This window comes from Gorilla gorilla, chromosome 1, assembly GCF_029281585.2.
Source record: "Gorilla gorilla gorilla isolate KB3781 chromosome 1, NHGRI_mGorGor1-v2.1_pri, whole genome shotgun sequence".
Classification (NCBI taxonomy): Eukaryota; Metazoa; Chordata; class Mammalia; order Primates; family Hominidae; genus Gorilla; species Gorilla gorilla.
Window position 1 is genome coordinate 39933269 of NC_073224.2, and position 26927 is coordinate 39960195.

Sequence of the window (26927 nt, forward strand, 5' to 3'; positions counted from 1 at the left end):
AAATTGAATTACCATGTGATCCAACAATTCAACCCCTATGTATGTACCCTCCCCAAATAAAAATGGGCTCTCAAACAAATACGTGTACATGCATGTTCATAGTAGCATTATTCACAAAGCCAAAAGATGCAAACAGCCCAAATGTCCATAGATGAATAAACTGTGGCATACATGATACACATACACACACACGCACACACATATACATATACACACACAATCAAACACTATCCAGTCATAAAAAGGAATAAAGTCTGTTACATGCTACCTGAGGATGAACCTTGAAAACATGCTAAGTGAAAGACACAAAAGTCCACACACTGTGATTCCGTTTATATGAAGTATCTAAAGTAAGTAAATATAGAGACAGAAGTAGACTGGTAATTGCCAGGGGCTGGGGGAAGAGGGCATTGGGAAGAAACTTCTCAATGGGTGTGGGGTTTTTCTTTCGGAATGAGGAAAATGTTTTGGAACTAGACAGAGGTGGTGGTTGCACAGCATTGTGAATTCACTAAATGCCACTGAAATGCCCACTTTAAAATGGTAAATTTTATGTTATGTGAATTTCATCTTAAGTTAAAAAAAAAAAAAAGTAAAACTACTCAGACAACGCCAAATTATTGACAATCTCAACCTACCCCACAGACCCCAAATCCTGGAACCACAACCCCCTAGGCCAATTCTCAGGTCAGGCAGCAATTTATTCCTGTTCAATTTTATCCAGAGCTCCTGGTGGCTCTGAAGCGCCCTAGGGAACAGACCAGGAACATTCTCATGGTGTTAGCTCACATCGGGCCATTAGTGCTCCTTTAATGTGAGAACAACCGGGAGGAGGAGGGATGTGGACCTAAAACTACAAGAAAGGGTGCCCTCGAAGCCTATGTCCTACCGCCCCACGCTGCTGCCAGGCCCGCAGGAAGATGACAGGCCCAGCCTCCACTCCTTCTAAGGTCGTCGCTTACTTCCGACGTCGGGATGACCCTGTCATCCACGCGGCGTGAAGGCCACCCTCCCCGCGCGCCCGGGACTCCAGGTGGGGCCCCAGTGGACGAGGGAACGCAGCGTCGCCCACCGGGCGTGGCCTGGGCGGGCGTGGGGCGGGGCCTGGGCCGGCGCCGGGTCCGGCCGGGCGCTCAGCCAGCTGCGTAAACTCCGCTGGAGCGCGGCGGTGGAGCAGGTGAGCTGGCGGTGCCGGGGGGTGCCCAGGCCAGGGCCCTGTCGCCTGCGGCGCTGAGGGCCCGGGCTGGGGCTGCGCCCTGACAGCCCGGCCCTGCCCTCCGCACGCCTCTGGCCACGGTCCCTTCCCCGGCTGTGGGTCTGCGGCCCCTGCGTGCGCAGCGCTCCTGGCCTCTGCGGCCAGCGCGGGGGCGGAGAGAGGAGAGTGCCCGGCAGGCGGCGGCTGGGCCGGCCCGGAACTGGGTCGTGGAAGGATCGCGGGGAGCGGCCCTCAGGCCTCCGGCCTCACTGCGTCCCCACTTCCCTGCGCCCGCCTGCCGCCGAGCCCCGGCTGGGGGTGGGCGCGGCGCGAGCTGTTAAAGGGCCGGTGCATTTAAAGGAGCGGTGCACGTGGGTCTCTGAGGCGTGTAGCAGGCGGGGGCGTTTTGTTCTTCCTCTCTCTCGCCGGAGACCTCCGTTGCGCCGAGTCCATCCGGCCTCCAGCACCGGGTCCTGGGCATGCTTTCCCCGGGAAGGAGGCGCGCGGGGGCTCTGCCCGCACGTGAGGGGCAGGGCCGCAGGCTCAAGCCTAGAGCCGGTTTCTGTTAGCAGCGGTGTTTGGCTGTTTTATCAGGCATTTCCAGCAGTGAGGAGACAGCCAGAAGCAAGCTTTTGGAGCTGAAGGAACCTGAGACAGAAGCTAGTCCCCCCTCCGAATTTTACTGATGAAGAAACTGAGGCCACAGAGCTAAAGTGACTTTTCCCAGGGTCGTCTAGGTAGGATATAGCAGAGCCAGGCTTCGACCCCAGTGTCCTGGCTTCTAGATCTGCTGTCCATCCCTCCGAGCAGACCTCACCCCTGTTTATTGCCTTAATAAGTATTCCCTTTGAAAGGTATGAACGGTGTTGAGTGAAGTAACTGCATCCCTATTTACAAATGGAGAACCTGAGAGCATTCCATAGAGACGATTGCAGACTAACTTAACTAAGAAGCGACAGCCTGGGGTTGCCAAGGCTGTCTACGAAGTAACTTGATTAGGACCGACCCCAGCTTCCAGTAAGGAAGCCTCTGATGCCTCTGTAGCCAATTCTGCAGACACCTGAGCCTCCAAGGCCTTCAGCCAAGACCTTTGGCGGTAATTGGAGTCTCGGGATAAGCTGCTTCAGGTGTGTGAGCCTCAGGTTCTTCTCTCCTGAATGTGGTTGTGGGCCGGCGGTGACTGGCGCAGGTGCAGAAGGGGCCTGGTTCTTGGCCCCAGCTCAGAGCTGCGTCCTCAGGACGCCCACGTTGAGCCTTGGGTTCCAGGGCAGAGGCTGGAGTGAGGGCTTGGGGGCATGTTGCTTTGAAGTGGGATGGATGTATCAGGTTTTTGGGGAAAACTCTGTACCCTTTGGTGTTGAAGTGCCCATGTGCCAAGTCTTGACTCCAGCATGTTCACATGTGGGGAGTGAGTGGCTTGTTCCTGTCTATTTGAAAGAGCAGCAAGGAGGAGGAGGAGCAAGGGCTAGGGGCTGCTGCTGGGGTGCCTGGAGCTGTGGTGCATAATGTCACACCTGTCTCCCCTCCTTAGCTGCTCACCGTCCCCCAAAGGGGGGTTTGCCTCTTGCCTACTTTGGCCTTTCTCTGTTATCGATGTTAATAATGACATATATCTTGCTTATGAGTCGGTCATAATAAAAAGCCATCTTGTACAGAATGTTAGAATTTAAGATCTTAAGAATTTCAATGACACTGAAATAGCTTATTATTACCTTTTTACAGAAGAGGAAACAAGTTCAGGGAGTTAAGCAGCTAGTCCAGTTATGGCTTCAGTGCTTTAAGCACCAGGATTTGAACATAGCTGGCTACACTGTCTTTATCTCTTGAGTTTTTGCACAGGAGGTTCCTGTATTCAACTCCTACCCGTGTGTCTCCACTACTGCTGGGAAGGTTTTGTGGAGTCCCCATGAGCAACTTCCTGACAAACAAAATTTTTTTAAAGAAACCAAAGCAGTGTGTGTAGGTCACATGCAGTGTGTCTAATGAAAACATCTCTGGCGGGTTTTCAGCTGTTGCTTTGACTTTCGGACACTGTTTAGTTGGGGACTGATAAGACAGCAAATGTTTCTGCAAGCATTCCCACCTGTTCTATTCCCAGCTGCCACAGCTGCGGAAAGGCGGGGGTGAGGCTGAGAGGCCCCGAGAGGAACATTTTCCACTGGGCTCCAATCCTGGAGATGGGATGACCATCATGTTAATGTCTGGAGAAAAGAATGATTTCAGGCTGGGCGCTGTGGCTCACGTCTGTAATCCCAGCACTTTGGGAGGCCGAGGCGGGTGGATCACCTGAGGTCGGAAGTTCGAGACCAGCCTGACCAACATGGAGAAACCCCATCTTTACTAAAAATACAAAATTAGCCGGGCGTGGTGGCACATGCCTGTAATCCCAGCTACTCAGGAGGCTGAGGCAGGAGAATCGCTTGAACCCGGGAGGTGGAGGTTGCGGTGAGCCGAGATCGGGCCATGGCACTCCAGCCTGGGCAACAAGAGCGAAACTCCATCTCAAAAAAAAAAAATGGTTTCACATCAGTCCTCAGGAAAGACCAGATGTCAGTGAGGGAGATCATTTCTTGAGAGCCTCTTCATTGAGTGGGAGAATGGGCTGCTTGTTCATCTTTGTGAAAATTCTAGAACGGGAAGAACAATTCAAAGAGTGTCCACCATTCTGCTATACCTTAACCAGAAACTTACTGGACTCTTTTTAAAATAAAAGTAATTCATGTTTATTCTAGAAAATTCGGGAAAAATTTTTTTTTTTTGAGATGGAGTTTCACTCTTGTTGCCCAGGCTGGAGTGCGATGGTATGATCTCAGCTCACTGCAACCTCTGCTTCCCGGGTTCCAGCGACTCTCCTGCCTCAGCCTCCTGGGTAGCTGGGATTACAGGCGCCTGCCACCACTACCAGCTAATTTTTGTATTTTTATTAGAGGCGGGGTTTCACCATGTTGGCCAGGCTGGTCTCAAACTCCTGACCTCAGGTGATCCGCCCACCTTGGCCTCCCAAAGTGCTGGTATTACAAGCATAAGCCATTGCGCCGGGCTGAGATAACCACTCTTAACATGCATTTCCTTCCACACTGTTCACATATGCATATTTATCTATTAAAACAATAGAGGGAGGGAACCGTAGGTGAAGTTTTTGTATCCTGTTTTTTCTGTTATGCCTTCAGAATTTTCCTTTTATTGAGTACTCATGGAAAAGCAGATTTGATGGGTGTGTAGAGCATTTGAATTATTTATCCTACCAGTCCCATAGCAGGACTCTTTCCCACCCTCCCTTTTGCCCCAGAGAAGCAGTGCCCTGTGTCCTCCCCATGCCCATATGTGGGCACTCCCCACCATGGAGCCAAACCTACCTGGGCAAGTAGCAGAGGGAGAGCAGAGTGAGCCCTGGGGGCAGGAGAGAGACTTGAGAGTTTTGAGGTGGCAGATGAGCTGGTGAGTGAGTGATTAGGGAGCATTTCTTGACACATACCTGCCCGTGGTGAAGGCATGTGCCTTGTGAGTGTGCTCCCAGAAAGCCTGTGTAGTGTGTGGTGGGCCTGCCTGTGTGACCAAACCCTGGCCACTGGGTACGTGACCCTCACAAGTGCTGACTGGGCTGAGAAGAGCTCCTTGATGGGCAGTTTGGAGACTTGAGTTGTAACTGTGGCTTTTGGCCATGGGACATTAACTGATTACTTTTGCCCCTCTAGGCTTCAGTTGTCCTTAATTATAATACAGGGAGCTGACTAGGTGGCGTTGATGGCCTTTAAGGTCCTTGCCAGCTCTGACATTGTCCTGTGGATATGTCCTTTCATTTGATAATATGTTTACGTGGCCATAATGCCTGGGGCTGGGCTGGGAATGGAAACTTGATCCCTGGGGCCTGGCCTTTGAAGCCAGTTCATGTGTCTGGTGGTTCAGCAGATCCGTAACTTTCCAAGAGGCACATCCATAGGCTACCGTGTCCTCTCTCACTGTGTCCCTCCTCCATTTCATCTTCTTTATAACTACCACTTATTGAACATCTACTGTGTGCTGGACACTTTACAGGTTATCTCTAGGTTTTACAATAATCTTGCAAGGTATGCCTGTTGTGCTTTTTACAGCAGAGGAAATGAGCTGTGTCAGATTAGACTGTCTGAGGCCTCTTGGCCAGGGAATATGTGGTTCAAATCACATAGGCAGGCGATCTGAACCCTGTCAGTCTCCAAAGCCTCTGCTTTTGACCACTGACTTGCTGCTGCTTGTTTAAAACTAAATGTGTTTCTGGAGCCTACTCCAGAGGGGCGTGCTAGGGGCTCCCTCTCCCAGTTCCCCACAAACCACCCTTTTCCCTGGCTGCTTCAGGAAATGAGAGAACTCTGCCTGGGCCCCAGGCACTTCTGAGTGGGACAGGGCTGTTAGAGGTAAGTCTAGAGCCTGGCCCAAAATTCAGGAGGCCCTGTCAGAGGGCCCCTGGGGCCTGTGGTCCGGGAGGGTGGTAGGGCAGTACCTCACTTCCCTTTGAGACTCAGGCCCCAGCTCTGGCTTAGGCCAGGGAGAACCATCCCCAAGTGATATGTGTTACTATATGGGCTGAGATGGATGGTCAGCTGGACCAAATACATAGTCGGGTACCCAGGGCCAGGGGGAGGAAGGTGAGCAGGGAAGCCGTGGGCAATTATCTGGGTATCACCTGACCTTAGCAAACTCTTCCTTATTTTAAGCGAGGACTGTGGGACTTCTCAGACGTCAGGAGAGTGATGTGAGGGAGCTGTGTGACCATCGAAAGTGACGTGTTAAAAACCAGCGCTGCCCTCTTTGAAAGCCAGGGAGCATCATTCATTTAGCCTGCTGAGAAGAAGAAACCAAGTGTCCGGGATTCAGACCTTTCTGCGGCCCCAAGTGTTCGTGGTAAGTGCAGTGACTCCCAACCTGCTTTTGAACCCTCTTTTTCCATTAGGATTTTCTCCGTGGACGCAGATTTCCATGGGGGTTTGCTGTGGCATTTTGAAATCTGTTTCTTACGTAGTTCCATTGGCCTTAAATGTTAAGGCCAAAGCCTTTACATTTCTCTGTAATGAAAGGAAGGTCGAGGAAATTGGGTCATTGGGTTTCCATAATGATTGCAGGAACTGCTGACACAAGCACGGCTGGGGAGATTCTCTAGGTCAGACTCCCTTGGTTTGGCTAATTCAGCAGTTTGGTCCCATTCAGCTGATTAATGGGAGTGTGCAGTGGCTTCTTTGGATGTATGATTTTGCATCCTAATCCAAAGCAGCTATCAGCCTCAGCACTTCCTTGTTGGAAGGCTTTCCAGAATGTAGTCTATGCTGGACACTTCCTTCTGCCTCTCTGCATTTTCCTGCCACTTCTCTAGAGAATGGGGTGCAGGGGGTGGGAGACGGGGAAAGCTGGTTGCTGTGTGGCTGATGGGACTTGACATCACCCAGCCCCACCCCCACCTGCCTGTGAGTCAGCCTCCGGGGAGAGTTCATTGCGTCACCGGCACTCTAATGTGGACAAACATCTAGCAGTGTTGTTTATCTGCACACGTTTGGGTGGTGATTTTTCCCTCCAAGGATTTCAGAGCACCAGCAGGCTTCAGAGCAGACTTAGGTGGCTTGCAAAGCAGGCCCTTAGGAATTCAGAGGGAACCAGAAGTCCATCCCAGATGCTCTGTTTTCCTTCGGGAGCTAGGTATATCAGAGGGGCTGAGGGACAAATGAAAAAAGTCACAGCTTTTGAGTCCCATCTGCTCCTCCTGGCCAATGAGAGGGGATCTGGGAGGGGCAGATGTAGAGGAAAATCTATCTAAATGTTGATGCTCGTTATTTTCCTTTAAAGAGTTAATAGCCTAAAATAAACCCTACAGATACAGTCTGTGTTTATTATGGAGACTTAGAGAAATGCAGAAAAATATAAAGAAAATAAAAACCACTCTTGGTTCTACCATGCAAAGATAATCACCTTTAATGTTTTGTAATATTTCCAGTCCTTTATATACATACATTTTATAAGGACATTCAGATGATTAGGTTTGTAAAGTTTTATGTTCTGTTAAATTTAACAGCGTGTCATTGTTCAGGTTATTAAATGTTTGAAATAAGATTTTTGGTGGTCCTGTCACAGTCTCCATGAAGTAGCATTTCAGGATCGAAAGGTATGCTGTGTTTAAAGTGTTGATTCTTACTCCTTTCAGTTAAGGCCAGTGCAGTTTGTCCAGGTAGTGACTGAGACCCAGTTTTTCCACACTCTCCTCCGCAGTGGGCATTGTTTTGGGCCTTTTTCAGCCCAAGAGCTCTCTTCTCCCCATGCCGCTCTGCTGGTCTGAGATTTTTCCACTCCTCTTCCTCCCTAGTTGCTCTCTGACCAGACTCTAGGTATTCAGGAGAAAGTGTTCATTGTCTCACTCTCTCATGTGGCAATCAAGTAGTGCCAAGCAGTGAGAGGGTGAAGGTGGGTGGGTGAGGGACACTCACCTTGCTGAGAAAGGGCCCCAGCCTGTTCGGGTGATTATAAAGCAGAGACAGTGCCAGGAAAAGTCTGACACTGGCTGAGAATCACCCGGGGACCAACCATCCCGAATGCGGATCCCTGACACTGGGTGAGGATGGAGCTTGGAGATCTGCATTTTTAATAAGCAGCCTAGCAGAGTGGTGAAGAGTCCAGACACAGACTACCTAGGTCCAAGGGTAACCTTGAGCTAATTACTATTTGAGCCTCTGTTTCCTCATCAGTACCATGGGGAAGAATAGTAGCATCTTGCTCCAGGATCATGATGTTTAGTGCCGGCTAAGGGCTCAGCAGGTGCTGGTCCGTCTCCACCAGCCGCCAGTGGCCTGGGCCACCTTTGAGAAACAGTTATCCTAAGGGATTCAGCATTTCCTAAGTTGGTGCCTCCCACCTGTCACCCCCACCCCACCAGGCTAGGAGGGTTGTGATTAGAGGGTGCCCTTGCTGTGACAGCTGAGACTAGCTCTTCCCTGATTATTCCTTAATGACAGCTCTCTCCTTCCCTGCTTTCTTGAAGTCTTGGTCCTCGTTGTTGTGGGCACAGCTTCAGGGGAGGCCTTGGAGGAATTTTTGAAAGTGGAATGAGGGAAGCAGCCTGCTCAAGGGAACACTTGTTTTCTGGTGAGGAGGCCGCAAGTATGAATGACGTTTGTGGGTTAGAAAGCATGTTTTGTAGTTTTTCCTTGTTTCTTCCTGAAGACATGTCAGGTCTTGATGAGACCAGGCCTGGGCACAGGGCAGGCAGTCAGCGAGTGTGGATGATGACGACAGTGGTCACCAGGTCACTGTCTAGGCCAGGTCACTGTCTAGCGCAGTGTCACATGGAAAGGGTATGGTCCTTTCACCCTACCCTCCCCAGCACAACTATCACAGATGTCAGGGAACCTCTGCTCACAGAACTGCTTTCCAGGGATTGTCTTTTTTTTCTTTTTCTTTTTTTTTTTTTTGAGACAGAGTCTCACTCTGTCGCCCAGGCTGAAGTGCAGTGGTGCGATCTCAGCTCACTGCAGCCTCCGCCTCCTGGGTTCAAGTGATTATCTTGCTACAGCCTTCTGAGTAGCTGGGATTACAGGTGCCTGCCACCATGTCCAGCTAATTTTTGTATTTTTATTAGAGACGGGGTTTCCCCATGTTGGCTAGGCTGGTCTTGAACTCCTGACCTCAGGTGATCTGCCCACCTCAGACAGGCATGAGCACCGCACCCAGCCCCAGGGAGCGTCTTATTAGTGGTTGGCAACTGAATGGAGACGTGGGAATTGTAAGGAACTGATTCTACTTGATCCTGGGTCCCCTGCTTCTCCATCTTCACCCACCCATCAGCTCCCTTTCTCCTTTAAACAGGCACCTTTGCTCTCTGCTTATCCATTTTTGTTGTGCATTGCTAGTTGGGAGCCTAAGAAACACAGCATCCTCTGAATGCTTCAGCTGTTGTGGGTCTGAAGGGTGAGCCTGCCCGCTGTCATTGGAGGCTGCAGCCTGTGGCTTTTTAGGTACAGGGACTCCCAGAACTGCTCCTCCAGTCATAGCAGAGATAAATCACAGGAGCTTAAGAAGCATGGGAAGAACAGAGGGAGGAGATCGTAGCTTCCCTGTTCATTCACAGCCAAAACAAAACTGTCATGCTAGAAAAGGAGGTATTAAAAGAGCCACCTGTACAGCCTCGTATCTCATCCAGCACACTGCTGCAGATGGAATATTATGATTTAGCTTGAGAAAATGCAGCAACTCTTTGTTGTGGTGCCCCTCTTTGAGTAAGAGTGAATTCCCCATTGCCAGAGTGGATAGTGAGGGAAACCCTGGGTCCAGGCAGGAGTCTGTTTAGGATTTATCTAGTGAGGCTGAGCCAGAGGAGGACCTTACAGTTTCTTCTCTTCAATTTCTTTTATTCATTTATTTATTTTTGTAGAGATGGGGTTTTGCCATGTTACCCAGGCTGGTCTTGAACTCCTGGGCTCAAGCGATCTGTCTGCCTCAGCCTCCCAAACTGTTGGGATTACAGGCGTGAGCCGAGCCACCATACCCGGCCCTTCTCCTGCATTTCCACCTGATAATTTCTCTCATTTCCATAGATGATGAAGGAACTAAAGCCAAGAACTTTCCAAGGTCCTGCAGCTCTTTGGGGGATGTGAAGCTGTGCTCTATTTGTATGGATTTTGCTGGTTCCCAGAACTTCCCTGTGGCCCTGGGGCCTAGTCTGAGGGCACTCTGAGTGAAGAGGGAGGAGGGCCCACACCTCTTTTGCAAAGGCTGCTTTTGTAAAGTTCACTTCAGTTCACATCTTCCTCCTGGTCAGAAAGCTTCAGGGGCTCTCCTCTGCTGCATTGAGCTCTTACTCCTCCATCAGGCACCAAACTCCTCCCTGGGATGGCCCATCCTACCAGGTCCCCACACTTGAGCCACATCCAATTGCTCGATATTATCAGGATAGGTTATGTTATGTTCCCAACTCATATGTTTACTTAAGTGGTTACCTCTTTCCAGAATGAGCCCCCTCCTCCAAACTCTGCCTGGTGAAATATTCCTAACCTTTACAGCTTCACGTCCCTCTTACTTCTTGTGACCTGAGGCATCTACTCCTGACAACTGATAGACTGTGTCCCCTCCTAACTGTCGGGTGCATTGTCCTTGTCAATACCCTCCTGGCTTTTAGCTGGCTTTGCTTCCTGCTGTTGTTACTCCTGTACTTGTCTCATCTATCCTAAACAGAAGGTGCTGCAGGCTGGGGAGTTTGTTCATGTTGAAATCCCTGCGATGGAGGTGAGCAGAGGCAGGCTCTGCCTGTGCCTCTTATTTGGGGATGAAGTTAAAGTCCCTGTGGGAATAATCCAGGCCACAGCCAGGGTTGCTGTCTTCAGAAAGAAGGGCAGCCACAGGTCTTGTTAAGGGGATTGAAATTGGCTGACTTGGTGGAAGGAACCTGCCTGCTTTGTTTAAAAACCACATATAGCTGAGTGTAGTGGTTCACACACTGTAATACCAGTGCTTTGGGAGGCTGAGGCAGGAGGATCACTTGAGGCCAGGAGTTTGAGACTAGCCTGGGCAACAACGTGAGACCCTCATTTCTACAAAATATTTTAAAAATTAGCCGAGTATGGTGGCGTGCATCTGCAGTCCTAGCTACTGAGGAGGCTGAGGTGGGAGAATTGCTTGAACCCAGGAGTTCAAGGCTGCAGTGAGCTATGATTGCACCACTGTACCCCAGCGTAAGTGACTAGTGAGACCCTGTCTCTAAAAATAAAAATAAAAATCACATATATTGTGGGGTGACTTACTTGGAGACGAACTTTCAGCAGAGTGCACACCTGCTATCCCTGCCCAGGGTGTGAAGCTCAGCCCTGAGGGTCTCTGGACAGCGATAACTCAGCCTCTGGGCAGCGATAACTCAGCCTCTGTCCCCGTCTGAGATGTTGGCAGGGACTGTCAGATTTGCTAGGCATTGTTTGAAGTTCTTCCCAGCCCAGGAACCTGCATGTGTAGATTTTGGTACACTGGGTCCCCCACTTGGTACTACTGTGTGAAACCCCACTTGGCACTGTTTTAGGGGGCAGGGCTTCCCTCCTGTCCCCTTGGCCTTGGCCTTCCCCTGGGTCCCGCCCTCAGTGGCACTTCCCCACCTCACACGTCTGCTCTCATGGCTTAGGTCTCCACTTCTAACCTCAGGAGACCTGGTCCTCAGACACCTCCCAGACAGCTTCCCCATTTTATCCCATAGACACTCAAAGGGTGAAATTCATGGTCTTTCCCGAGACTCTCTTCTCCGGTCTTCCCTGTCTTAGTCCCCACCTGGCTGCCATTCTAGACTGTGTTTTCTCTCCTGCGTCAGGTCCTGCCCTTGACCTCTTGACCCCTTCTGGACTCTGCCCTCACTTGCATCCATCCTGCTGCTGTCCTCAGCTCTCCTCACCTGCCACAGTTGTCTCTGGGGGTCACTTTCCCTCTCTGGTCAGTGGCCAGACTGACTTTTATAAACCTGGTTCAGATCTTGTCTGTCAAGATTGTCCTCAGGGTGATGTGTGCCTCCTTAACATGGTGCCTGAGACCCTGATCATCTCCACTGCCCGCCCCACAATGTGAGGCCCTCACTGGAACATTCTCTGTGCCTTCTGCCCTTCCCTCCTCCTGAGAAAACCAGTCTCCATCAGATAGGCTCTGCTCTAGAAAACATTCGTGATCTCTGAGATTTGGTTCCACTTTTGTGCTTCTGCACCTACCATCAAACACCCGGATTGTATCATTTGTCACATTAGATGATTTTTGTTTTGTTTTGTTTTAAGACAAGGGTGTTTCTTACTCATCTTTTTATCCCTAGAGCCCAGCATGGTCTTTGGTGCATAATAGATGCACCACAGATGTTTGCTGATTGAATGAATGAGCACACTGACAGTTTGGAGCTGCCCTGACTTTCGTGGCTATGCGTTTTGCCCCCTGGGATGTGAGTCACCTCAGGCCAGCCCCAGGCAAGGCCGCTGCTGCCTCCATGGTAGCTCTCAAGGCCTCTTGTTTTATGGCAGTCGTTTGATTGACAGGCATCTCTTGGAAGCTTTTGGGGCAGGACTTGTGTCCAGGTCTCCAGGTCGCCTCCAGCCACCCCCTGAGTCCTCCACTGCCTTTGTCTCACAGGAAAGTGGAACAAGGTCCTTGTGCTCCTTTTTCCAGGTGCTTCCAGAGGCAGGGCTATGCTCACATTCATGGCCTCTGACAGCGAGGAAGAAGTGTGTGATGAGCGGACGTCCCTAATGTCGGCCGAGAGCCCCACGCCGCGCTCCTGCCAGGAGGGCAGGCAGGGCCCAGAGGACGGAGAGAACACTGCCCAGTGGGTAGGTCCCACCAGCAGCTGGGGGCCTTCAAACAGGTCCCTGGGGCTCCTGTACATTACAGATGAAAACCAGACATTCGTTCCCTGATGCGGGAGGGAGAAGGGAAGTAATGATGAGGATTGGCCGAAAAGGTGGGTGGCTGGCCATGGTGGACCTTCCATCTGCAGGGTTTCATAGGACTCTGCGCATTCATAGCCGGAGATGGACTTGGCAGTGGGCTGAAGGATGCTGTCCACTCTGCCACCTTGGGTTTACCTCTCTCATGCAGGTCACTGTTTCCACTGTAATAGGAGAGTTTGTTTGGATGCCTGGGTGCTAGGACAGGTAACACAGAAGCTTAGGATGGTAGCAGGGGAAGCATTTTTTGGCAGATGGCCAGACATGGTAAGTGTGAGAGGAGTCTGCCTGATACACGGTTGACTTTTGAGCTGGGGATATTTGGGCTTCACTGTGATCATCCAGCCCCCAGGGGAGGAGATTGTAACGTTAGAAAGAGTAGGATATCGTTGGGAGAGCCACTTAGTTGTGTCCTTTCTCTCCCGATCAGGGCAGAACATCTGAATTTGCCTGAATCCTGTTCTCTGTTTTGCCCATTATAGAATTAAAAAATGTCTCTGTGTGGACTGTTTTCTTGCAGCCAGTCTTAATCCTGCTTGCTGAAATTTGAGCTCACTTCTCCATGTTCTCCTTGAGAATGGAACCATCGTCCCTAAGCTCTGAGTGAAATCGCACCAGCTCAAGGCCACTGCTCTGCCACTCCTCAGCCTTTTCTTGTTTGTTATTTCCGGGAAGTTTTGTACATTTTGGTTGTTTCAGTTTCTGTTCATGAGTAGTCTTCCTTTTCTTTCTTGGCTGAACGTCTAGATTGGGACTCTCTCTGCAGAGAACCGGTACTGAAGCAACTGTCATTTTCAGTTTTTGTTTCATTTGGCTTTTTCTTTAGCTGTTCACCTCATTAGCAAGGCAGCCCAAGACCTTGACTTGCCACAGTTCCAAAACACAAATTCTTACAGATCGGTTTGTGCCAGTGTCTGGCAGGTGTCCTGCCCTCCCTCGCTACCTCCTCATTTGTGCCTGCCCACCTTCCCAGAGCCTGCGTCTTCTCAGATGCTTAACACCTGTTTAGCCTCTCTAGTTCAGAGCTACAAATTTACATGCTTGATTCTGTGTGGCAGAAAGTTCAAAGTAATTTCTTCCTCTGCAAATTCCCAGTATCTTAGTCACACTCAAAGAGAGTGTCCCTGTGCACTGACTCCTCTAGCTAGTGATTTGTCAGCCAAAAATGTTTATCTATCTCCTGGCCTGTCTCCCCCCATATCAGTATGGCCACATGAACAGAATTGAGTGACCTCCTGAGTCCCTGTATTAGGAAGGGGAAAGATCTTTTGATTCATTAACCATTAAGTTGATTCATTAACCATTAAGTCTTGGGCCTGCAGACCATAGCAGCCTGCCTTCCTTCATTTATGGTGCTTCATCCAGCTCCAAATCTTCTCTACTCTTGTCCTCACAAACTTTTCATATGCCCTAGTAGCTCATAGACTGCTCCTTATATCTGGAAAGCAACATTCAAACTTCTCATTTCTGGTTCCAAAAATCCGTGCATTACATGGATAGGCTGCCGTGGGGGACAGTCCGCGGCCCTCACGATGTGGTTTCCCACAGAGAAGCCAGGAGAACGAGGAGGACGGTGAGGAGGACCCTGACCGCTACGTCTGTAGTGGGGTTCCCGGGCGGCCGCCAGGCCTGGAGGAAGAGCTGACCCTCAAATACGGGGCGAAGCACGTGATCATGCTGTTTGTGCCTGTCACTCTGTGCATGATCGTGGTGGTAGCCACCATCAAGTCTGTGCGCTTCTACACAGAGAAGAATGGACAGCTGTGAGTTGGGCTGGGGGGAACAGGGTGGGGTGAGGGCTGAGTTGCCAGGGGGTGGGGGGCGCAGCAGCCTGTGTTGGTCACTGTACCTGCAGCTCCACACCAGCAGCGGTAAAGAGCAGGGATGAAGAACTGCCCAGGTTCACGGCCTGGCTCACTGCCTCCTGGATTGTGACCTACTTGGGCATGCTGTTAACATCCCTATACCTCAGCTTCCTTGTTCGTATAATGGGTTGATAACGCAGTTACTGGGAAAATTAAGTGAGTTAATACGAGTGAAGGGCTTAGAAGAGTGTCTGCTACACGTGAGTGCTCAGGCAAGCTGGATCCTGCCGCAGAAAGCAAGCTCTTGCTGCAAAGCACTGGGCTCCCTGTTCCTAGTCCTAGATCCTGGGCATGGCTGTGCCACTGATCCCTGTGTGACCACAAACAAATCACTTCCTCTCTGAGTCTCTGCTTCCCTGAATGTGAAACAAGGTGGTTGGACCAGATATTTCTCAGCTCACTTCCAGCCTTGTGAGGAAGACTTATAAAGCCTTTCGTTTATTTTAGTAAAATACATGCAGAGGCAGCAGCGTAGAAAAATGAGAAGCTTCCTCCACTTCTTCCCCCTCCCCTTTCTGTGGTCCTCACTGCTAAGCACCTTCTGTAAACATTTTTTTTTTTTAAAGTTAGGGACTTTTGTTTCATTTTGTGTGTGTTGGTTTTTTTTTTGTTGTTGTTTCTTTTAAAGAAAGGAATAAGGCCAGGTGTGGTGTCTCATGCCTGTAATCCCAGCACTTTGGGAGACTGAGGTGAGAGGATTATTTGAGTCCAGGAATTTGAGACCAGCCTGGGAAATGTGGCGAGACCCTGTCTGTACAAAAAATGCAAAAATTAGCCAGGTGTGGTGGTACATGCCTGTAGTCTCAGCTACTTGGGAGACTGAGGTGGAAGAACACCTGAGCCCAGAAGTCGAGGCTGCAGTGAGCCATGATTGCGCCACTGCACTGCAGCCTCAGCAACAGAGTGAGACCCTGTCTCAAAATTTTTTTAAAAAATTAAAAAAGAAGTAGAGTCCCATCCTCAGAAAGCTTATAGTGTGTGGGGGATTCAGCGCAGAACAGGTGAAAGCATGGAGAGAATGCAGCCAGCGGTTTGTTTGCAGCAGTCCAGGCTGGGTAGAGTGAGGTTTGAGTGAATTCCTTCCTGTGTCTGCTTCCTGAGCTTATGAGCTGCAAGGACAGCAGTTGCTTCAGCGGGTGGGGGTCGGGTAGTAGCAGGTGGAGGAGTGCTGGGCTGGGTGGAGCTGGTGGAGAGGTGTGGGTGGGTGGGGGAATGAGAATTGGATGGGTGAGAGAAGTGCCTAGGGAGCCTTTAATCCCTGTGGGGGTGGGGAAAGCAGCAGGGAGGTCATCTAGCCCTCGTCCTCACTGCTGCACTGGGCCCAGTTGGCAGGCTGAGAGCCACAGGTCTGTGGTCAGGGTGCCAGGAAATGAGCTGGAGGACAGGAACTGCTCACGGGGATGGTGCCCGCACTCCATCAGGGCAGCATGTGGGCAGCATGGGCATCCCAGGCACCTCCCCTAGCAGGTCCAGAATCACTCAAGGTGGGGAGCCTCGAGGAGCAGGCAGGGCCGGGAGCATCAGCCCTGTACCTTCTCCCTCAGCATCTACACGCCATTCACTGAGGACACACCCTCGGTGGGCCAGCGCCTCCTCAACTCCGTGCTGAACACCCTCATCATGATCAGCGTCATCGTGGTTATGACCATCTTCTTGGTGGTGCTCTACAAGTACCGCTGCTACAAGGTGAGGCCCTGGCCCTGCCCTCCGGCCACCCCTCTCTCCGTCTGCCCCACACCATGGCGGCAGGGCCCGTGAAACAGCCGCCTTTAAAAAAACACAAATCAGAGGAAAATAGACCCAGATTTTTTGTACTCCTCCCCACCCCATCCTGTCTCCCACCGTGGATGACTTAATACTGTTGTCTTTTATTTTTATTTATTTTCTTTTTCTTGAAACATGGTCTCACTCCATTGCCCAGGCTGGAGTGCAGTGGTGCGATCATGACTCACTGCACCCTCAACCTCCTGGGCTCAAGAAGTTCTCCCGCCCAGCCTCTCAAGTAGCTAGGACTACAGGTGTGCACCACCATACCTGGCTAATAAAAATTTTTTTTTGTGCAGGCTAGATCTCACAGTGTTGCCCAGGCTGGTCTCAAACTCCTGGACTCAAGTGATCTCCCACCTTGGCCTCCCAAAGTTCTGGGATTACATGTGTGAGCCATTGCACCCAGCCTGTTGTCTTTTAAATTTACACATTATCCCACTTGAGTTCCTCATTGCAGTGTTCCAAGCATCATTTCTCATATTTCAAAGTTAATTTTGTTTTGCTTCTCTTTCTGAAGTTCTATTTTAGGCTCCCCTCACACCGATACTTCCCCTGAAGATTTATTTTTAGTTTTCCTTTTCCTTTTCGGGCAAGGATGTGCAGATGCCATGCTGAGGTCTTCCAGCCCTGGGAGACTTTTGGGTTGTAGCTGCCTATAGCTGCCGAGTAGCCCCAGGGAGTAGTGGAAGGGCAGATCCCAACTGGCCAGAATCATGGGCACTGCCTGTCCCCAAAGATGCCATAAGCTTTCAGACAGCGGCTTCAGGCTTTTCTCCCAGGTAAGGGGTTGAACCCCTAGCGATGGAAAGGAAATTAAGCTGGGCATTACCTATTTTAAAACTGTTTACACACAGGTGCCTCACAACATTTTTTGTTCAGGCGGCTGCCATCCATGGAGCAGGTAGATAGAAGTGCAGAGTGCCCAGGCTAGAGGGATGGGACAGGGACAGTGCAGGGAGGGAGCTGAGCCCCCTTCCAGCAGGGCCAGCAGAGGGGAAAGCCATGGGAGGGGCTGCAGGACGCGTCCTGAGCTGAAGCTTATCAATAAGTAATGAGTACCAGCTGGGCATTGTGGTGCACGCCTGTGGTCCCAACTACTTGGGAGACGGAGGCGGGAGGATCGCCTGACCCCAGGAGTTCAAGTCTAGCCTGGGCAATGTAAGACCCTGTCTCTAAAAAAATAATAATAAAATAAGTAACAATTACCTGTGTAACTGTGACGAGGCAGGGTTTGATCATTGCCGCTGGGTGGTTGGCAGATGGTGGGAAGCAGGGTGGAGGGCTGCTGGTTTGGAGCAGAGGATACAGATTGCATGGGGTCAAGCTAGAAATTGCGTGGCAGATGTGAAGAGCTGGCCCCACTGTGGGCAGTAGGTGTCTGGTGGCCAGTCCCAGAGGCTGTGAAGAGGGGCTCAGCCATCTGTCTAATAGGGCTTCCTTGGAGGTTCCACGATACAGGCAGATGGTGGTGGCCCGGGCAGCCAGGTGGTGGCTGGGATGAAGAGGGTTGGCAGGTCCCAGAGGCAGCCCCTTCCCCTTTTGGCTGTGTGTGCAGCACGGCCGTGGAGGCTGCTTTTAGTCCAGGTAGACCAGGGCCACGCTGAGGTCCCAGTGGGCTGAGCTGGTGACTGATGAGTTGGCCCTCAGGGGTGAGGCTGGTGGGAAGTGATGTCACTGTCCCACTGACGGCCAGCTAAGGGACTGGGTTAGGATCAGCCCCCTCTTGTCCTTCACTCTCCCATCCTTGGCCAGGAGAAGAGGAACAGGTCTTTCTGAGGACCTGTTTGTAGACCTTTGGGTAGGAGGGGACTTCCCAGGTTCTCTGTTGAGGCCACTCTGTCTAAAATAGCACCCCAGTGAGTCTCCTATCACTGTATCCTGCTAACATTATTTTCTCCATGGCCCTCATCATTACCTGCTGATATACTGTATGTTTGTCTATATGTCATCTAACACCCCTCACACTGGAACACAATGCCCATGGGCAGAGACTTTGCTAGCCTTGGTTCCAGAGCCTAGAACAGTGCCTGGCAAGTAGGAGACACCCAACATTACCTTTCTAAGTGAACCAGTAGAGATGGGGGGAGACCGCAAGGCTATGCCGGCAGACCTGAGGGAGTCTTGTCTGCATGCGCTGCAGGGTGACCTGAGGGGAACTCCTTGGACTTCTGTGCCCTCTTTATCTGTAAGGTGGCCACCTGATCCCTTCCAGCGTAGGCATGAAGTAGCCTAACGAAGAGCATTCAGGCTTGGGTATCAGTCCCAGGATCCTGGGGGCCTTAGAATTTGTGGCGCTTGGGGACACCTTGTGATCGTGTAATTTCTGTTGTCTAGTTCATCCATGGCTGGTTGATCATGTCTTCACTGATGCTGCTTTTCCTCTTCACCTATATCTACCTTGGGTAAGTGACAGATGAGCAGCAGGGTCCCTGGGAGCCCCTCTCCATGTGGCACAAGTGGACATGGGCATGAGGACCTGGGCGGGGAAAGATGACCGTCGAGCTCCAGTCTTCCCCAGTGCCAGCCGTTTTGGGAACCCAGGCCTCCGTCGCCCTCTCTCATGGCCTTGACACGGGGGAGTGGAAGTGGGGCTGCATGGTGGACCACACGTTTCTGTCTCGTTCCTGATTTAAAATGAACCCTTCATGGAGAAGGCTCTCTGTGAACCCCAGGGGGATAGAAACACCCCAAAATTTACATTCTGATTTTTAGGCTAGGCCTGGGTACTTTCTGGTTTGTGGGAAAAATTATCTGTTCTATTGCCCCTTGATTTGGGATATCAGCCTGACCCAGGGGCCCAAAGAGACTGGAAGGACAAGAGAAAACACCTTCCCAAGGACCTTTCCACGTGCACAGGGTCTTCCAGGTCATGCCCATGCACATTTCTGTGATCTGTTCCAAGCATCCCCACCTTGTTCTAGAAAATGCTGCAAATGGTAAATTGTAAGGACAGTGAAGGTCGGGGAAGGACATGTTAGTAAAGAGGGCCAGGTTGGGACTGAGTGGTGGTAAACTGCTAGGCTGTAATGCCTCCACTGAGTCCCACTCACAGGCTCCGCCTTGGTCCTGCAGGGAAGTGCTCAAGACCTACAATGTGGCCATGGACTACCCCACCCTCCTGCTGACTGTCTGGAACTTCGGGGCAGTGGGCATGGTGTGCATCCACTGGAAGGGCCCTCTGGTGCTGCAGCAGGCCTACCTCATCATGATCAGTGCGCTCATGGCCCTAGTGTTCATCAAGTACCTCCCAGAGTGGTCCGCGTGGGTCATCCTGGGCGCCATCTCTGTGTATGGTAGGTGGGCAGCAAGGCTGGTGGGGGCAGTGGGGGCGATGTCCAGGGCCAAATCGTCCCCAGTGCTGCACAAGGAGGGCAGGTGCTGAAGGGCTTGCATCCCTTTCTGCAGAGGCCTGGGTGGGATCCCTCCTGAGAGAGTCGCCTTTGTAAAACAGAGGGGGGTCCACTATTTCTGGAACACTCCTGGTGGTCCAGATAAAACGCGGTAGTCACTGAGCTCCTCATTTACCTTTTTTTTTTTTTTCCCGAGATGGAGTCTTGCTCTGTCGCCCAGGCTGGAGTGTAGTGGCGCCATCTTGGCTGACTGCAACCTCCGCCTCCTGGGTTCAAGTGATTCTCCTGCCTCAGCCTCCCGAGTAGATAGGATTACAGGCATGTGCCATCACGCTGGGCTAATTTTTGTATTTTTAGTAGAGATGGGGTTTCACCATGTTGGCCAGGCTGATCTCGAACTCCTGACCTTGTGATCGGCCCGCCTCGGCCTCCCAAAGTACTGGGATTACAGGCATGAGCCACTACACCCAGCCTCATTTTCCATTATTACTGATATGCCGATTGAGCAAGTGCACTGTTAAGCACTGGACACGCTGTAAGTGATTTGTTCATCAAGACAGTCCTTTGGGCACCATGCATATACATAACCCCAAATGTTAGCTGCTATTTGATATTAGCATGATTATCATTGCCAGTATTGTTACTTCCATTTTAAGGTTAAAGAATTGGAGGCTCAGAGAAGTGGGACTCCCCACCCTGGCCACCGCGTCTCGGGTGCACAGCTCCTCCAGGCTTGCAGTTGCCTGCGAGGCCCTACTCTGGCTCACACCAGGGCCTGCTCTAAGTTGTGACTGGAGATTGAGAATTTGGGATGCCAGCCCAGAGGCAAGGCATGCTCTGAGAGCTCCACCCGGGGCTCCTGTGCTATAGGGCAGGCTCTTCTTCAGGGGGCTGCCTGGGGATAACTTGACAAGGATGTCTCTGTCTTCTAGATCTCGTGGCTGTGCTGTGTCCCAAAGGGCCTCTGAGAATGCTGGTAGAAACTGCCCAGGAGAGAAATGAGCCCATATTCCCTGCCCTGATATACTCATGTGAGTGGGCCCCCCGTGCCTCTGCCTGACTCGGGGTCAGCAGGCAGCCTGTGGGGGGACAGGGGCCTGCTTCCTGGCCGTGGCTTTCAGAGTTGACTAGGTGATCCCAGGAGGGTCTCCACTTTCAGAAGCCAGGGAGGGCAGTATCTTGTTATTACACAGTAAGAAGCTTAGAAAGTTAGGACAGGAAGCAGGCATCTGCTGGGATGTGCTGCAGTCCCTGACTTCATCCCGTCCATCCTCCAGCGGCATGCTGCGGTGCACGTTGCATTCCTGTGATCCCGCAGCCACCCCTCAGCTCTCCAGGCTCTTGAGAAGGGACTTTGGAGAGAGATTCTTCAGGGCAGGGGGTCGGGGAGCAAGGAGCTTCTGGGCTTCCTTGACAGCAGCGTGGCTGATTGGCATTAATCCTAACTGAAGGGAAGGCACACGGGATGGCCCCTGGCCTCGGGGTCAATGTGTAGAGATTTGGACTTACACATGCAGTCAACAAAGGCACATCAAGTCCCCATTTTGTGACAGGCACTGTGCTAGGCATTGGGGGACCCAGCAGGAAAGAAGACCACAGGGTCCCAGGCCTCATGGAGCTCACGGCCCTGTGATTGTGATGCCCTCGGTCTGTTGATGGCGGGGCTTAAATAGCCTGAATTTCTGGAGCTCTGGCGTCTGCAAGGTGGCCTGGGAAAGAGTTTATGGAACAGCTACAGAGTTCTAGATACCTTCATGCAGTTGAGGATTCGAGCCCGTAGAGGAGAATCGCCCGCAGCGTGGCCCCACGGGAAAGCACATTCCAGGCGCATTCCGAGGATGAGCGGAGACCATGTATGGAAAGGTAGTGCCAGGACTGTCATGAGTGTCCCAGGGCTCTGGGGATTCACCCGTGAACAGTGAGGTCTTGGCTCTGATAGACCTGGTTCTTATGCTTTAGGAGGGGAGACAAACAGTAACAGAATAGACAAATGCAAGAGAGAGTGACTCTGGACCCCTCCCACAACGGCCTCCTAACAATGGAGCATGAGCAGATACCTGCAGGATGGAGGGTCCTGTGCAGGCTTTCTGGGACGCAGACTGGCCACCTCCCCCAGGCCCTGCAGGCAGCCACTGTTAGCACCGCCTGAGACGTGAACCTTTTCTCCTCCCCCAGCTGCCATGGTGTGGACGGTTGGCATGGCGAAGCTGGACCCCTCCTCTCAGGGTGCCCTCCAGCTCCCCTACGACCCGGAGATGGGTGAGTATCTTGGGGAGCTAACAGCCTCTCATCACTGGGGGGCAGCTCCCTACCTGCACCCAGCTCTGCTCGGCCTGGCTTCCCTGAGAGGCATGAGTTCAGGAGGGGCAGAGGGAAAGGTCCGTTGAAAACCAGCCGGACGCATGCGGCTTGAAGATTCAGCAAGTGTTGGACCCTCGGTCCTCTGCCAGCCTCTGTTGCATCATTCTGCTGGGCGTGGGTGGGTGGAGTGGGGGAAGCCCTGGTGTCAGGCGCTGGTGCTCGGGGGGACCCCTTCTTGGAGCTTTGTTCCCTGGTAACACTCTGACCAGCTGTTGTTTCTCTCCCTTGTTGTCCCCTCCTCACGGTGATGACGGACATCTTCTCTTCCTGGACACCCAGAAGAAGACTCCTATGACAGTTTTGGGGAGCCTTCATACCCCGAAGTCTTTGAGCCTCCCTTGACTGGCTACCCAGGGGAGGAGCTGGAGGAAGAGGAGGAAAGTAAGGTGCCCATGTTCACATGGCCTGCTTCAGCCTACGGCGGGAGTGGAGACAGAGGGTGGAGGCTCCCTGCAGCCTGGGTGGAGGAGGGCATGAGGGGAGGGGCCCCTTTTCCCATCAGAGGCATCTCTGTGAAAGTAGAAGATGCCTGCAGCACTGGGGTCTTCTCAGCAGGCCCCATGCAGTTGTCCGGCGTGTATTGAGTATGGGCCGTGTGCCCGTGCTGTGCTGGGTGAGGCCCAGCCCTGGTGGGACCCACAGGCTAAGGAGACACGGGCAGTAATCACATAGACTGGGAAGCCAAGGACTATGAAGGGGGCCATGGGGTGGGGGAGGGGCGGCAGGAGAGCATGCCACGGGGCTTCTTGACCCGGTTGGCAGGGGTGAGAGAAAGTCAGCTGAGGAAGTAACTGCTGAGCTGAGCTCTGAAGGTTGAGTCACAGCAGTCACTAGAGGAGAGGAACACAGGATGGGGAGCATTTCCTGACAGACAGACTCAGGAATCAGAGGAAGCCGGGGCGGGATGCAGAGAGCAGAAGTGTGGGAGAGCCTTGCAGACAGGCCTGGAGACATGCTGAGATAGGAGTTCATCCTGGCGTCAGTACACGGTGCCTGCCTAATACCCAATGCCAGCCCACTGCAGCGTGCCAGGCAGCACCCTGGAGCAGGGAGATGCTGCAGTGTTGTAACAGCCCCTGCCTTGAGAGGTGCCTTACGGGAGCAGCCTGGTGACAGTGGCCTGGCATACAGGACTCCAGTGATGCGGGAGGGGCAAGCTAGGGAAAGATCACTCTGCAGTGGGTCTGGAAGGAGGAGCAGGTGCGCACCCTCCAGGCAGGCTTGGGGGAGGTATTTATTCCAAGGCCAACCGGTGTGCTGCAGACCAGGAGTTAGCACAGATCCCACGGGGCCCACAGGACTGGCCTCCCTCCAGACACCAGCCACAAGCTCTAGAGGGTCTAGGTGCCACTTGTGCTTCTGACCGGCTGCAAATTTAGGGCTCCCATGACCCCCTTAGGTTCAATAACTTGTTAGAATGACTCACAGAACTCAGGAAAGCACTACACTTAAAATTGCAGTTTGTTTTTTGTTGTCGTTTTGTTTTGGAGACAGGGTCTTGCTCTGTTGCCCAGGCTGGAGTGCAGTAGCATGATTGTGGCTCACTGCAACCTTGACTTCCTGGGCTCAAGTGATCCTCCCACCTTGGCCTCCTGACTAGCTGGGATTACAGGCACGTGCTACCACACCTGGCTCATTTTTATATTTTTAGTAGAGACAAGTTTTCGACTTGTTGCCCGGGCTGGTTTCGAACTCCTGGGATCAAGCGATCCACCTGCCTTGGCCTTCCAAAGTACTGGGATTATAGGTCTGAGCCACAGCACCCGGCCAAAATTAGTTTTATTATAAGAGATGCAACTCAGGACCAGCCAAAGGAAGAGACAGTGAAGAAGTAATGCTGATGGATCACACCTGGTGGGGGAAGGATGACAGCTGGGGCCAGGAGCAGGAGGGACACCTGCAGGGCTGGAAGGGCAGGGGAGGTGGGCCTCCATGGTTTGTGTTTATTGCATAACCATTTTTATTGTCTACAGTGAGCAAAGTTATCCTATAAACAAGTGTCAGGGACCATTGCACTAAAGAAAACAAACAAGAGCATTTTGGAAGCTCTAATTTCCTGATCAGTAATGGGTAGACTAATTCCCAGTTATATTTACCTGTTGTAAGGTGAAAGGGTCTTCAGAGGACCTCTGTCTTGGTGTTATATGTGCTTTTGAATGTACTGAAATTAAATTCCCTAAAAATCTGTGATTCAGACTTCATACTAAATTGTACAGCAGTGCCCAGCCCAAGGCCTTGCATTTCTATTTGTTGTTTTCTTTACTCTCTAAGTGCCCAACACTGGTTTTACCTGAGTTTCAGAACTGCCCGCTTTTCTCTGCCCAGGTTGTAAGTCACCCAGTCCACAGGTGTCCCCTGCTTTCCCACTGGCCACTGATTTGGGGAGGCAGCTGTCCATGTCCCCAGTCCACATCATAGCTTCTAGAGGCCAGGTGGGGTGGGCTGGGCTGGGCAAGAGCGGCTGGGCCTTCTGGGCCAGAGTTTCTCTTCTTTTCCATTCTGTGCGCGCCTCTTCAGTACGGGTTACTGTCTCTCCTCACACAGGGGGCGTGAAGCTTGGCCTCGGGGACTTCATCTTCTACAGTGTGCTGGTGGGCAAGGCGGCTGCCACGGGCAGCGGGGACTGGAATACCACGCTGGCCTGCTTCGTGGCCATCCTCATTGTGAGTGGCTGGGGATGCGTCCAACTGCCTCGTGGTGGGGGCCCCCAGGGTCCTCGTTGTGGTGGGGGCAGGTCCCAGGATCCCTGGGGATTTTTCATTTCTTCTCTTCCCTCTGAGGGACAAGAGCAGGGAGCGGGGCTGGAAGGGTCAGCTTGAGACCGAGGCTCACAGGAGGTGTGCTCGCCCCTAGGTGGGCTCCAGCCTGTGGAGGACAGTGCAGGGGAGGGTGAGGAGTGTACTGGCCCCAGCGTGGCTGAGCACACAGCCTCCAGGCCGAGGACCCAGCTGACAGCTTTGCGCAGTGATGATACCCTTGAGGTGGTTGTGATGACATCAGATTTGCAGAAAAGAAAATTGCTTAAGGGCCTTGCCCATGGGCGCAAAGCTAGTGCGGACCATGTTTTCCCCTCCTTCATGCCACTGAGACAGCACAGGGTCTGAATCTGGGGCACTAGGGGTGGCCCCGTTACTGTGAACCACAGCAGTGAAATGTGGAGGCCCTGTAGTCAGTTAACGTGGCCAGATACACATAATGGGGAGACGTCCTGCCGTGACTTCATCTCAGAGATTTCGCCGTCACGTTAGAGGAGGAGGAGCGTCTGAGCCGTGCGCTTGGGGTCTGCCCCTTAGTGAAAACCCTGGGCATGGCATGATTAAGGTTGATGCTCCAGTGTCCAGAAGGTTTTCTTTTTGCCCACAAGTATATCAGGGATGGGATGGTGGACCCAGGCTCCTCCACCACCAGACTGCCTTACCTGAGCCCTGCTGGCCCCAAAGATATAGAAGGCACCCTGGTTCCCTGTGCTCACCTGGACCACTGCCTGCATCAGCTGGGTCAGGGGAGGATGGGCAGCCCCCACACCTGCTTCCCAGGGGCAGGTTGCCTGGCGGCTCTGATTCCCTTGGTGCCAGCTGCTGAGAACCTTACTGCCATTTCAGTTGAGCCCACCTAGCTCTCATATAAATACATGTTCCCTGAGGGCATCTTACCATCCCATGTGACCACTCCAGCCAGACAGGGGAGGCAGCACGGCCTCGGGGCACAGCACTGCTCCAGGAGTCAGGAGGCCTGCCTTCTGGTTCACTCACTAACAGGTGGGGTGATCTGATGGGGGTGAGAACTTCTGCCCTTAACACCTCAAGGGCTGTTGCAGGACCAGGGAAGATAATGGGGTGTCTAGCGCCGTTATCCGACTGGTCCTTGAACAAGCTGCGCCCAGGGACTAGACCATGACTCACAGCTCCTGTCCACACCAGGGATCACCACGCTCACCCTCCCCTCCATGTCCTGCAGGGCTTGTGTCTGACCCTCCTGCTGCTTGCTGTGTTCAAGAAGGCGCTGCCCGCCCTCCCCATCTCCATCACGTTCGGGCTCATCTTTTACTTCTCCACGGACAACCTGGTGCGGCCGTTCATGGACACCCTGGCCTCCCATCAGCTCTACATCTGAGGGACATGGTGTGCCACAGGCTGCAAGCTGCAGGGAATTTTCATTGGATGCAGTTGTATAGTTTTACACTCTAGTGCCATATATTTTTAAGACTTTTCTTTCCTTAAAAAATAAAGTACGTGTTTACTTGGTGAGGAGGAAGCAGAACCAGCTCTTTGGTGCCAGCTGTTTCATCACCAGACTTTGGCTCCCGCTTTGGGGAGCACCTCGCTTCACGGACAGGAAGCACAGCAGGTTTATCCAGATGAACTGAGAAGGTCAGATTAGGGCGGGGAGAAGAGCATCCGGCATGAGGGCTGAGATGCGCAAAGATGTGCCTCTATTCAGGACCAGGGCGGTGTGCTCGGGAGTGGCCCCTGGCACCTGGGTGCTCTGGCTGGAGAGGAAAAGCCAGTTCCCTACGAGGAGTGTTCCCAATGCTTTGTCCATGATGTCCTTGTTATTTTATTGCCTTTAGAAACTGAGTCCTGTTCTTGTTACGGCAGTCACACTGCTGGGAAGTGGCTTAATAGTAATATCAATAAATAGATGAGTCCTCTTAGAATCTTGGAGTTTGGTCCGTTGTAAATGTTGACCCCTCTCCCTGCATCTTGGGCACCCCTGGGATAACTTGTGCTGTGAGCCCAGGATGGAGGCAGTTTGCCCTGTTTGAAGGAGCTTTTAATGATCTCGCCTCTCTGCACACATTTCTTTAACTAGAAAGTTTCCTAAGCCAAGGAGTTAGGAGAGCAGGGTGGCCTGACATCTGCCAGCCCTGAGCTGTAAGGCTGTGGATGCTGAGCAGGTCCCTGGACTCAGTTGTGCACGGTGGCACAGACACTGCCAAGTGGTTGCCAAAACATCCAGTGGTTCCTTCAGCAAG

General features: G+C 52.2%; 1 protein-coding gene across 4 annotated transcripts; it reads left to right on the forward strand.

The window, feature by feature from the left end:
- The first annotated feature begins 988 nt into the window (after nucleotides 1-988).
- Nucleotides 989-26609, forward strand: PSEN2 (presenilin 2). 4 transcript variants are annotated; one of them, XM_019031278.3, is made up of 13 exons: nucleotides 998-1177; nucleotides 1790-1932; nucleotides 5887-6073; nucleotides 12332-12492; nucleotides 14158-14372; nucleotides 16019-16160; nucleotides 18576-18643; nucleotides 19314-19534; nucleotides 20524-20622; nucleotides 21767-21850; nucleotides 22235-22333; nucleotides 24497-24615; nucleotides 25910-26609. In XM_019031278.3, the coding sequence occupies exons 4-13, from the start codon at nucleotides 12352-12354 to the stop codon at nucleotides 26063-26065; spliced, it is 1344 nt and encodes a 447-aa protein (XP_018886823.1). In that variant the 5' UTR covers nucleotides 998-1177; nucleotides 1790-1932; nucleotides 5887-6073; nucleotides 12332-12351; the 3' UTR covers nucleotides 26066-26609. The 4 variants fall into 4 exon arrangements, with proteins under 4 accessions (XP_018886816.1, XP_018886823.1, XP_055227724.1 ...); XM_019031269.3 differs by having other exon boundaries at nucleotides 999-1177; nucleotides 22232-22333; XM_019031271.3 differs by lacking the exon at nucleotides 1790-1932 and having other exon boundaries at nucleotides 989-1177; nucleotides 22232-22333.
- Nucleotides 26610-26927: the final 318 nt, after the last annotated feature.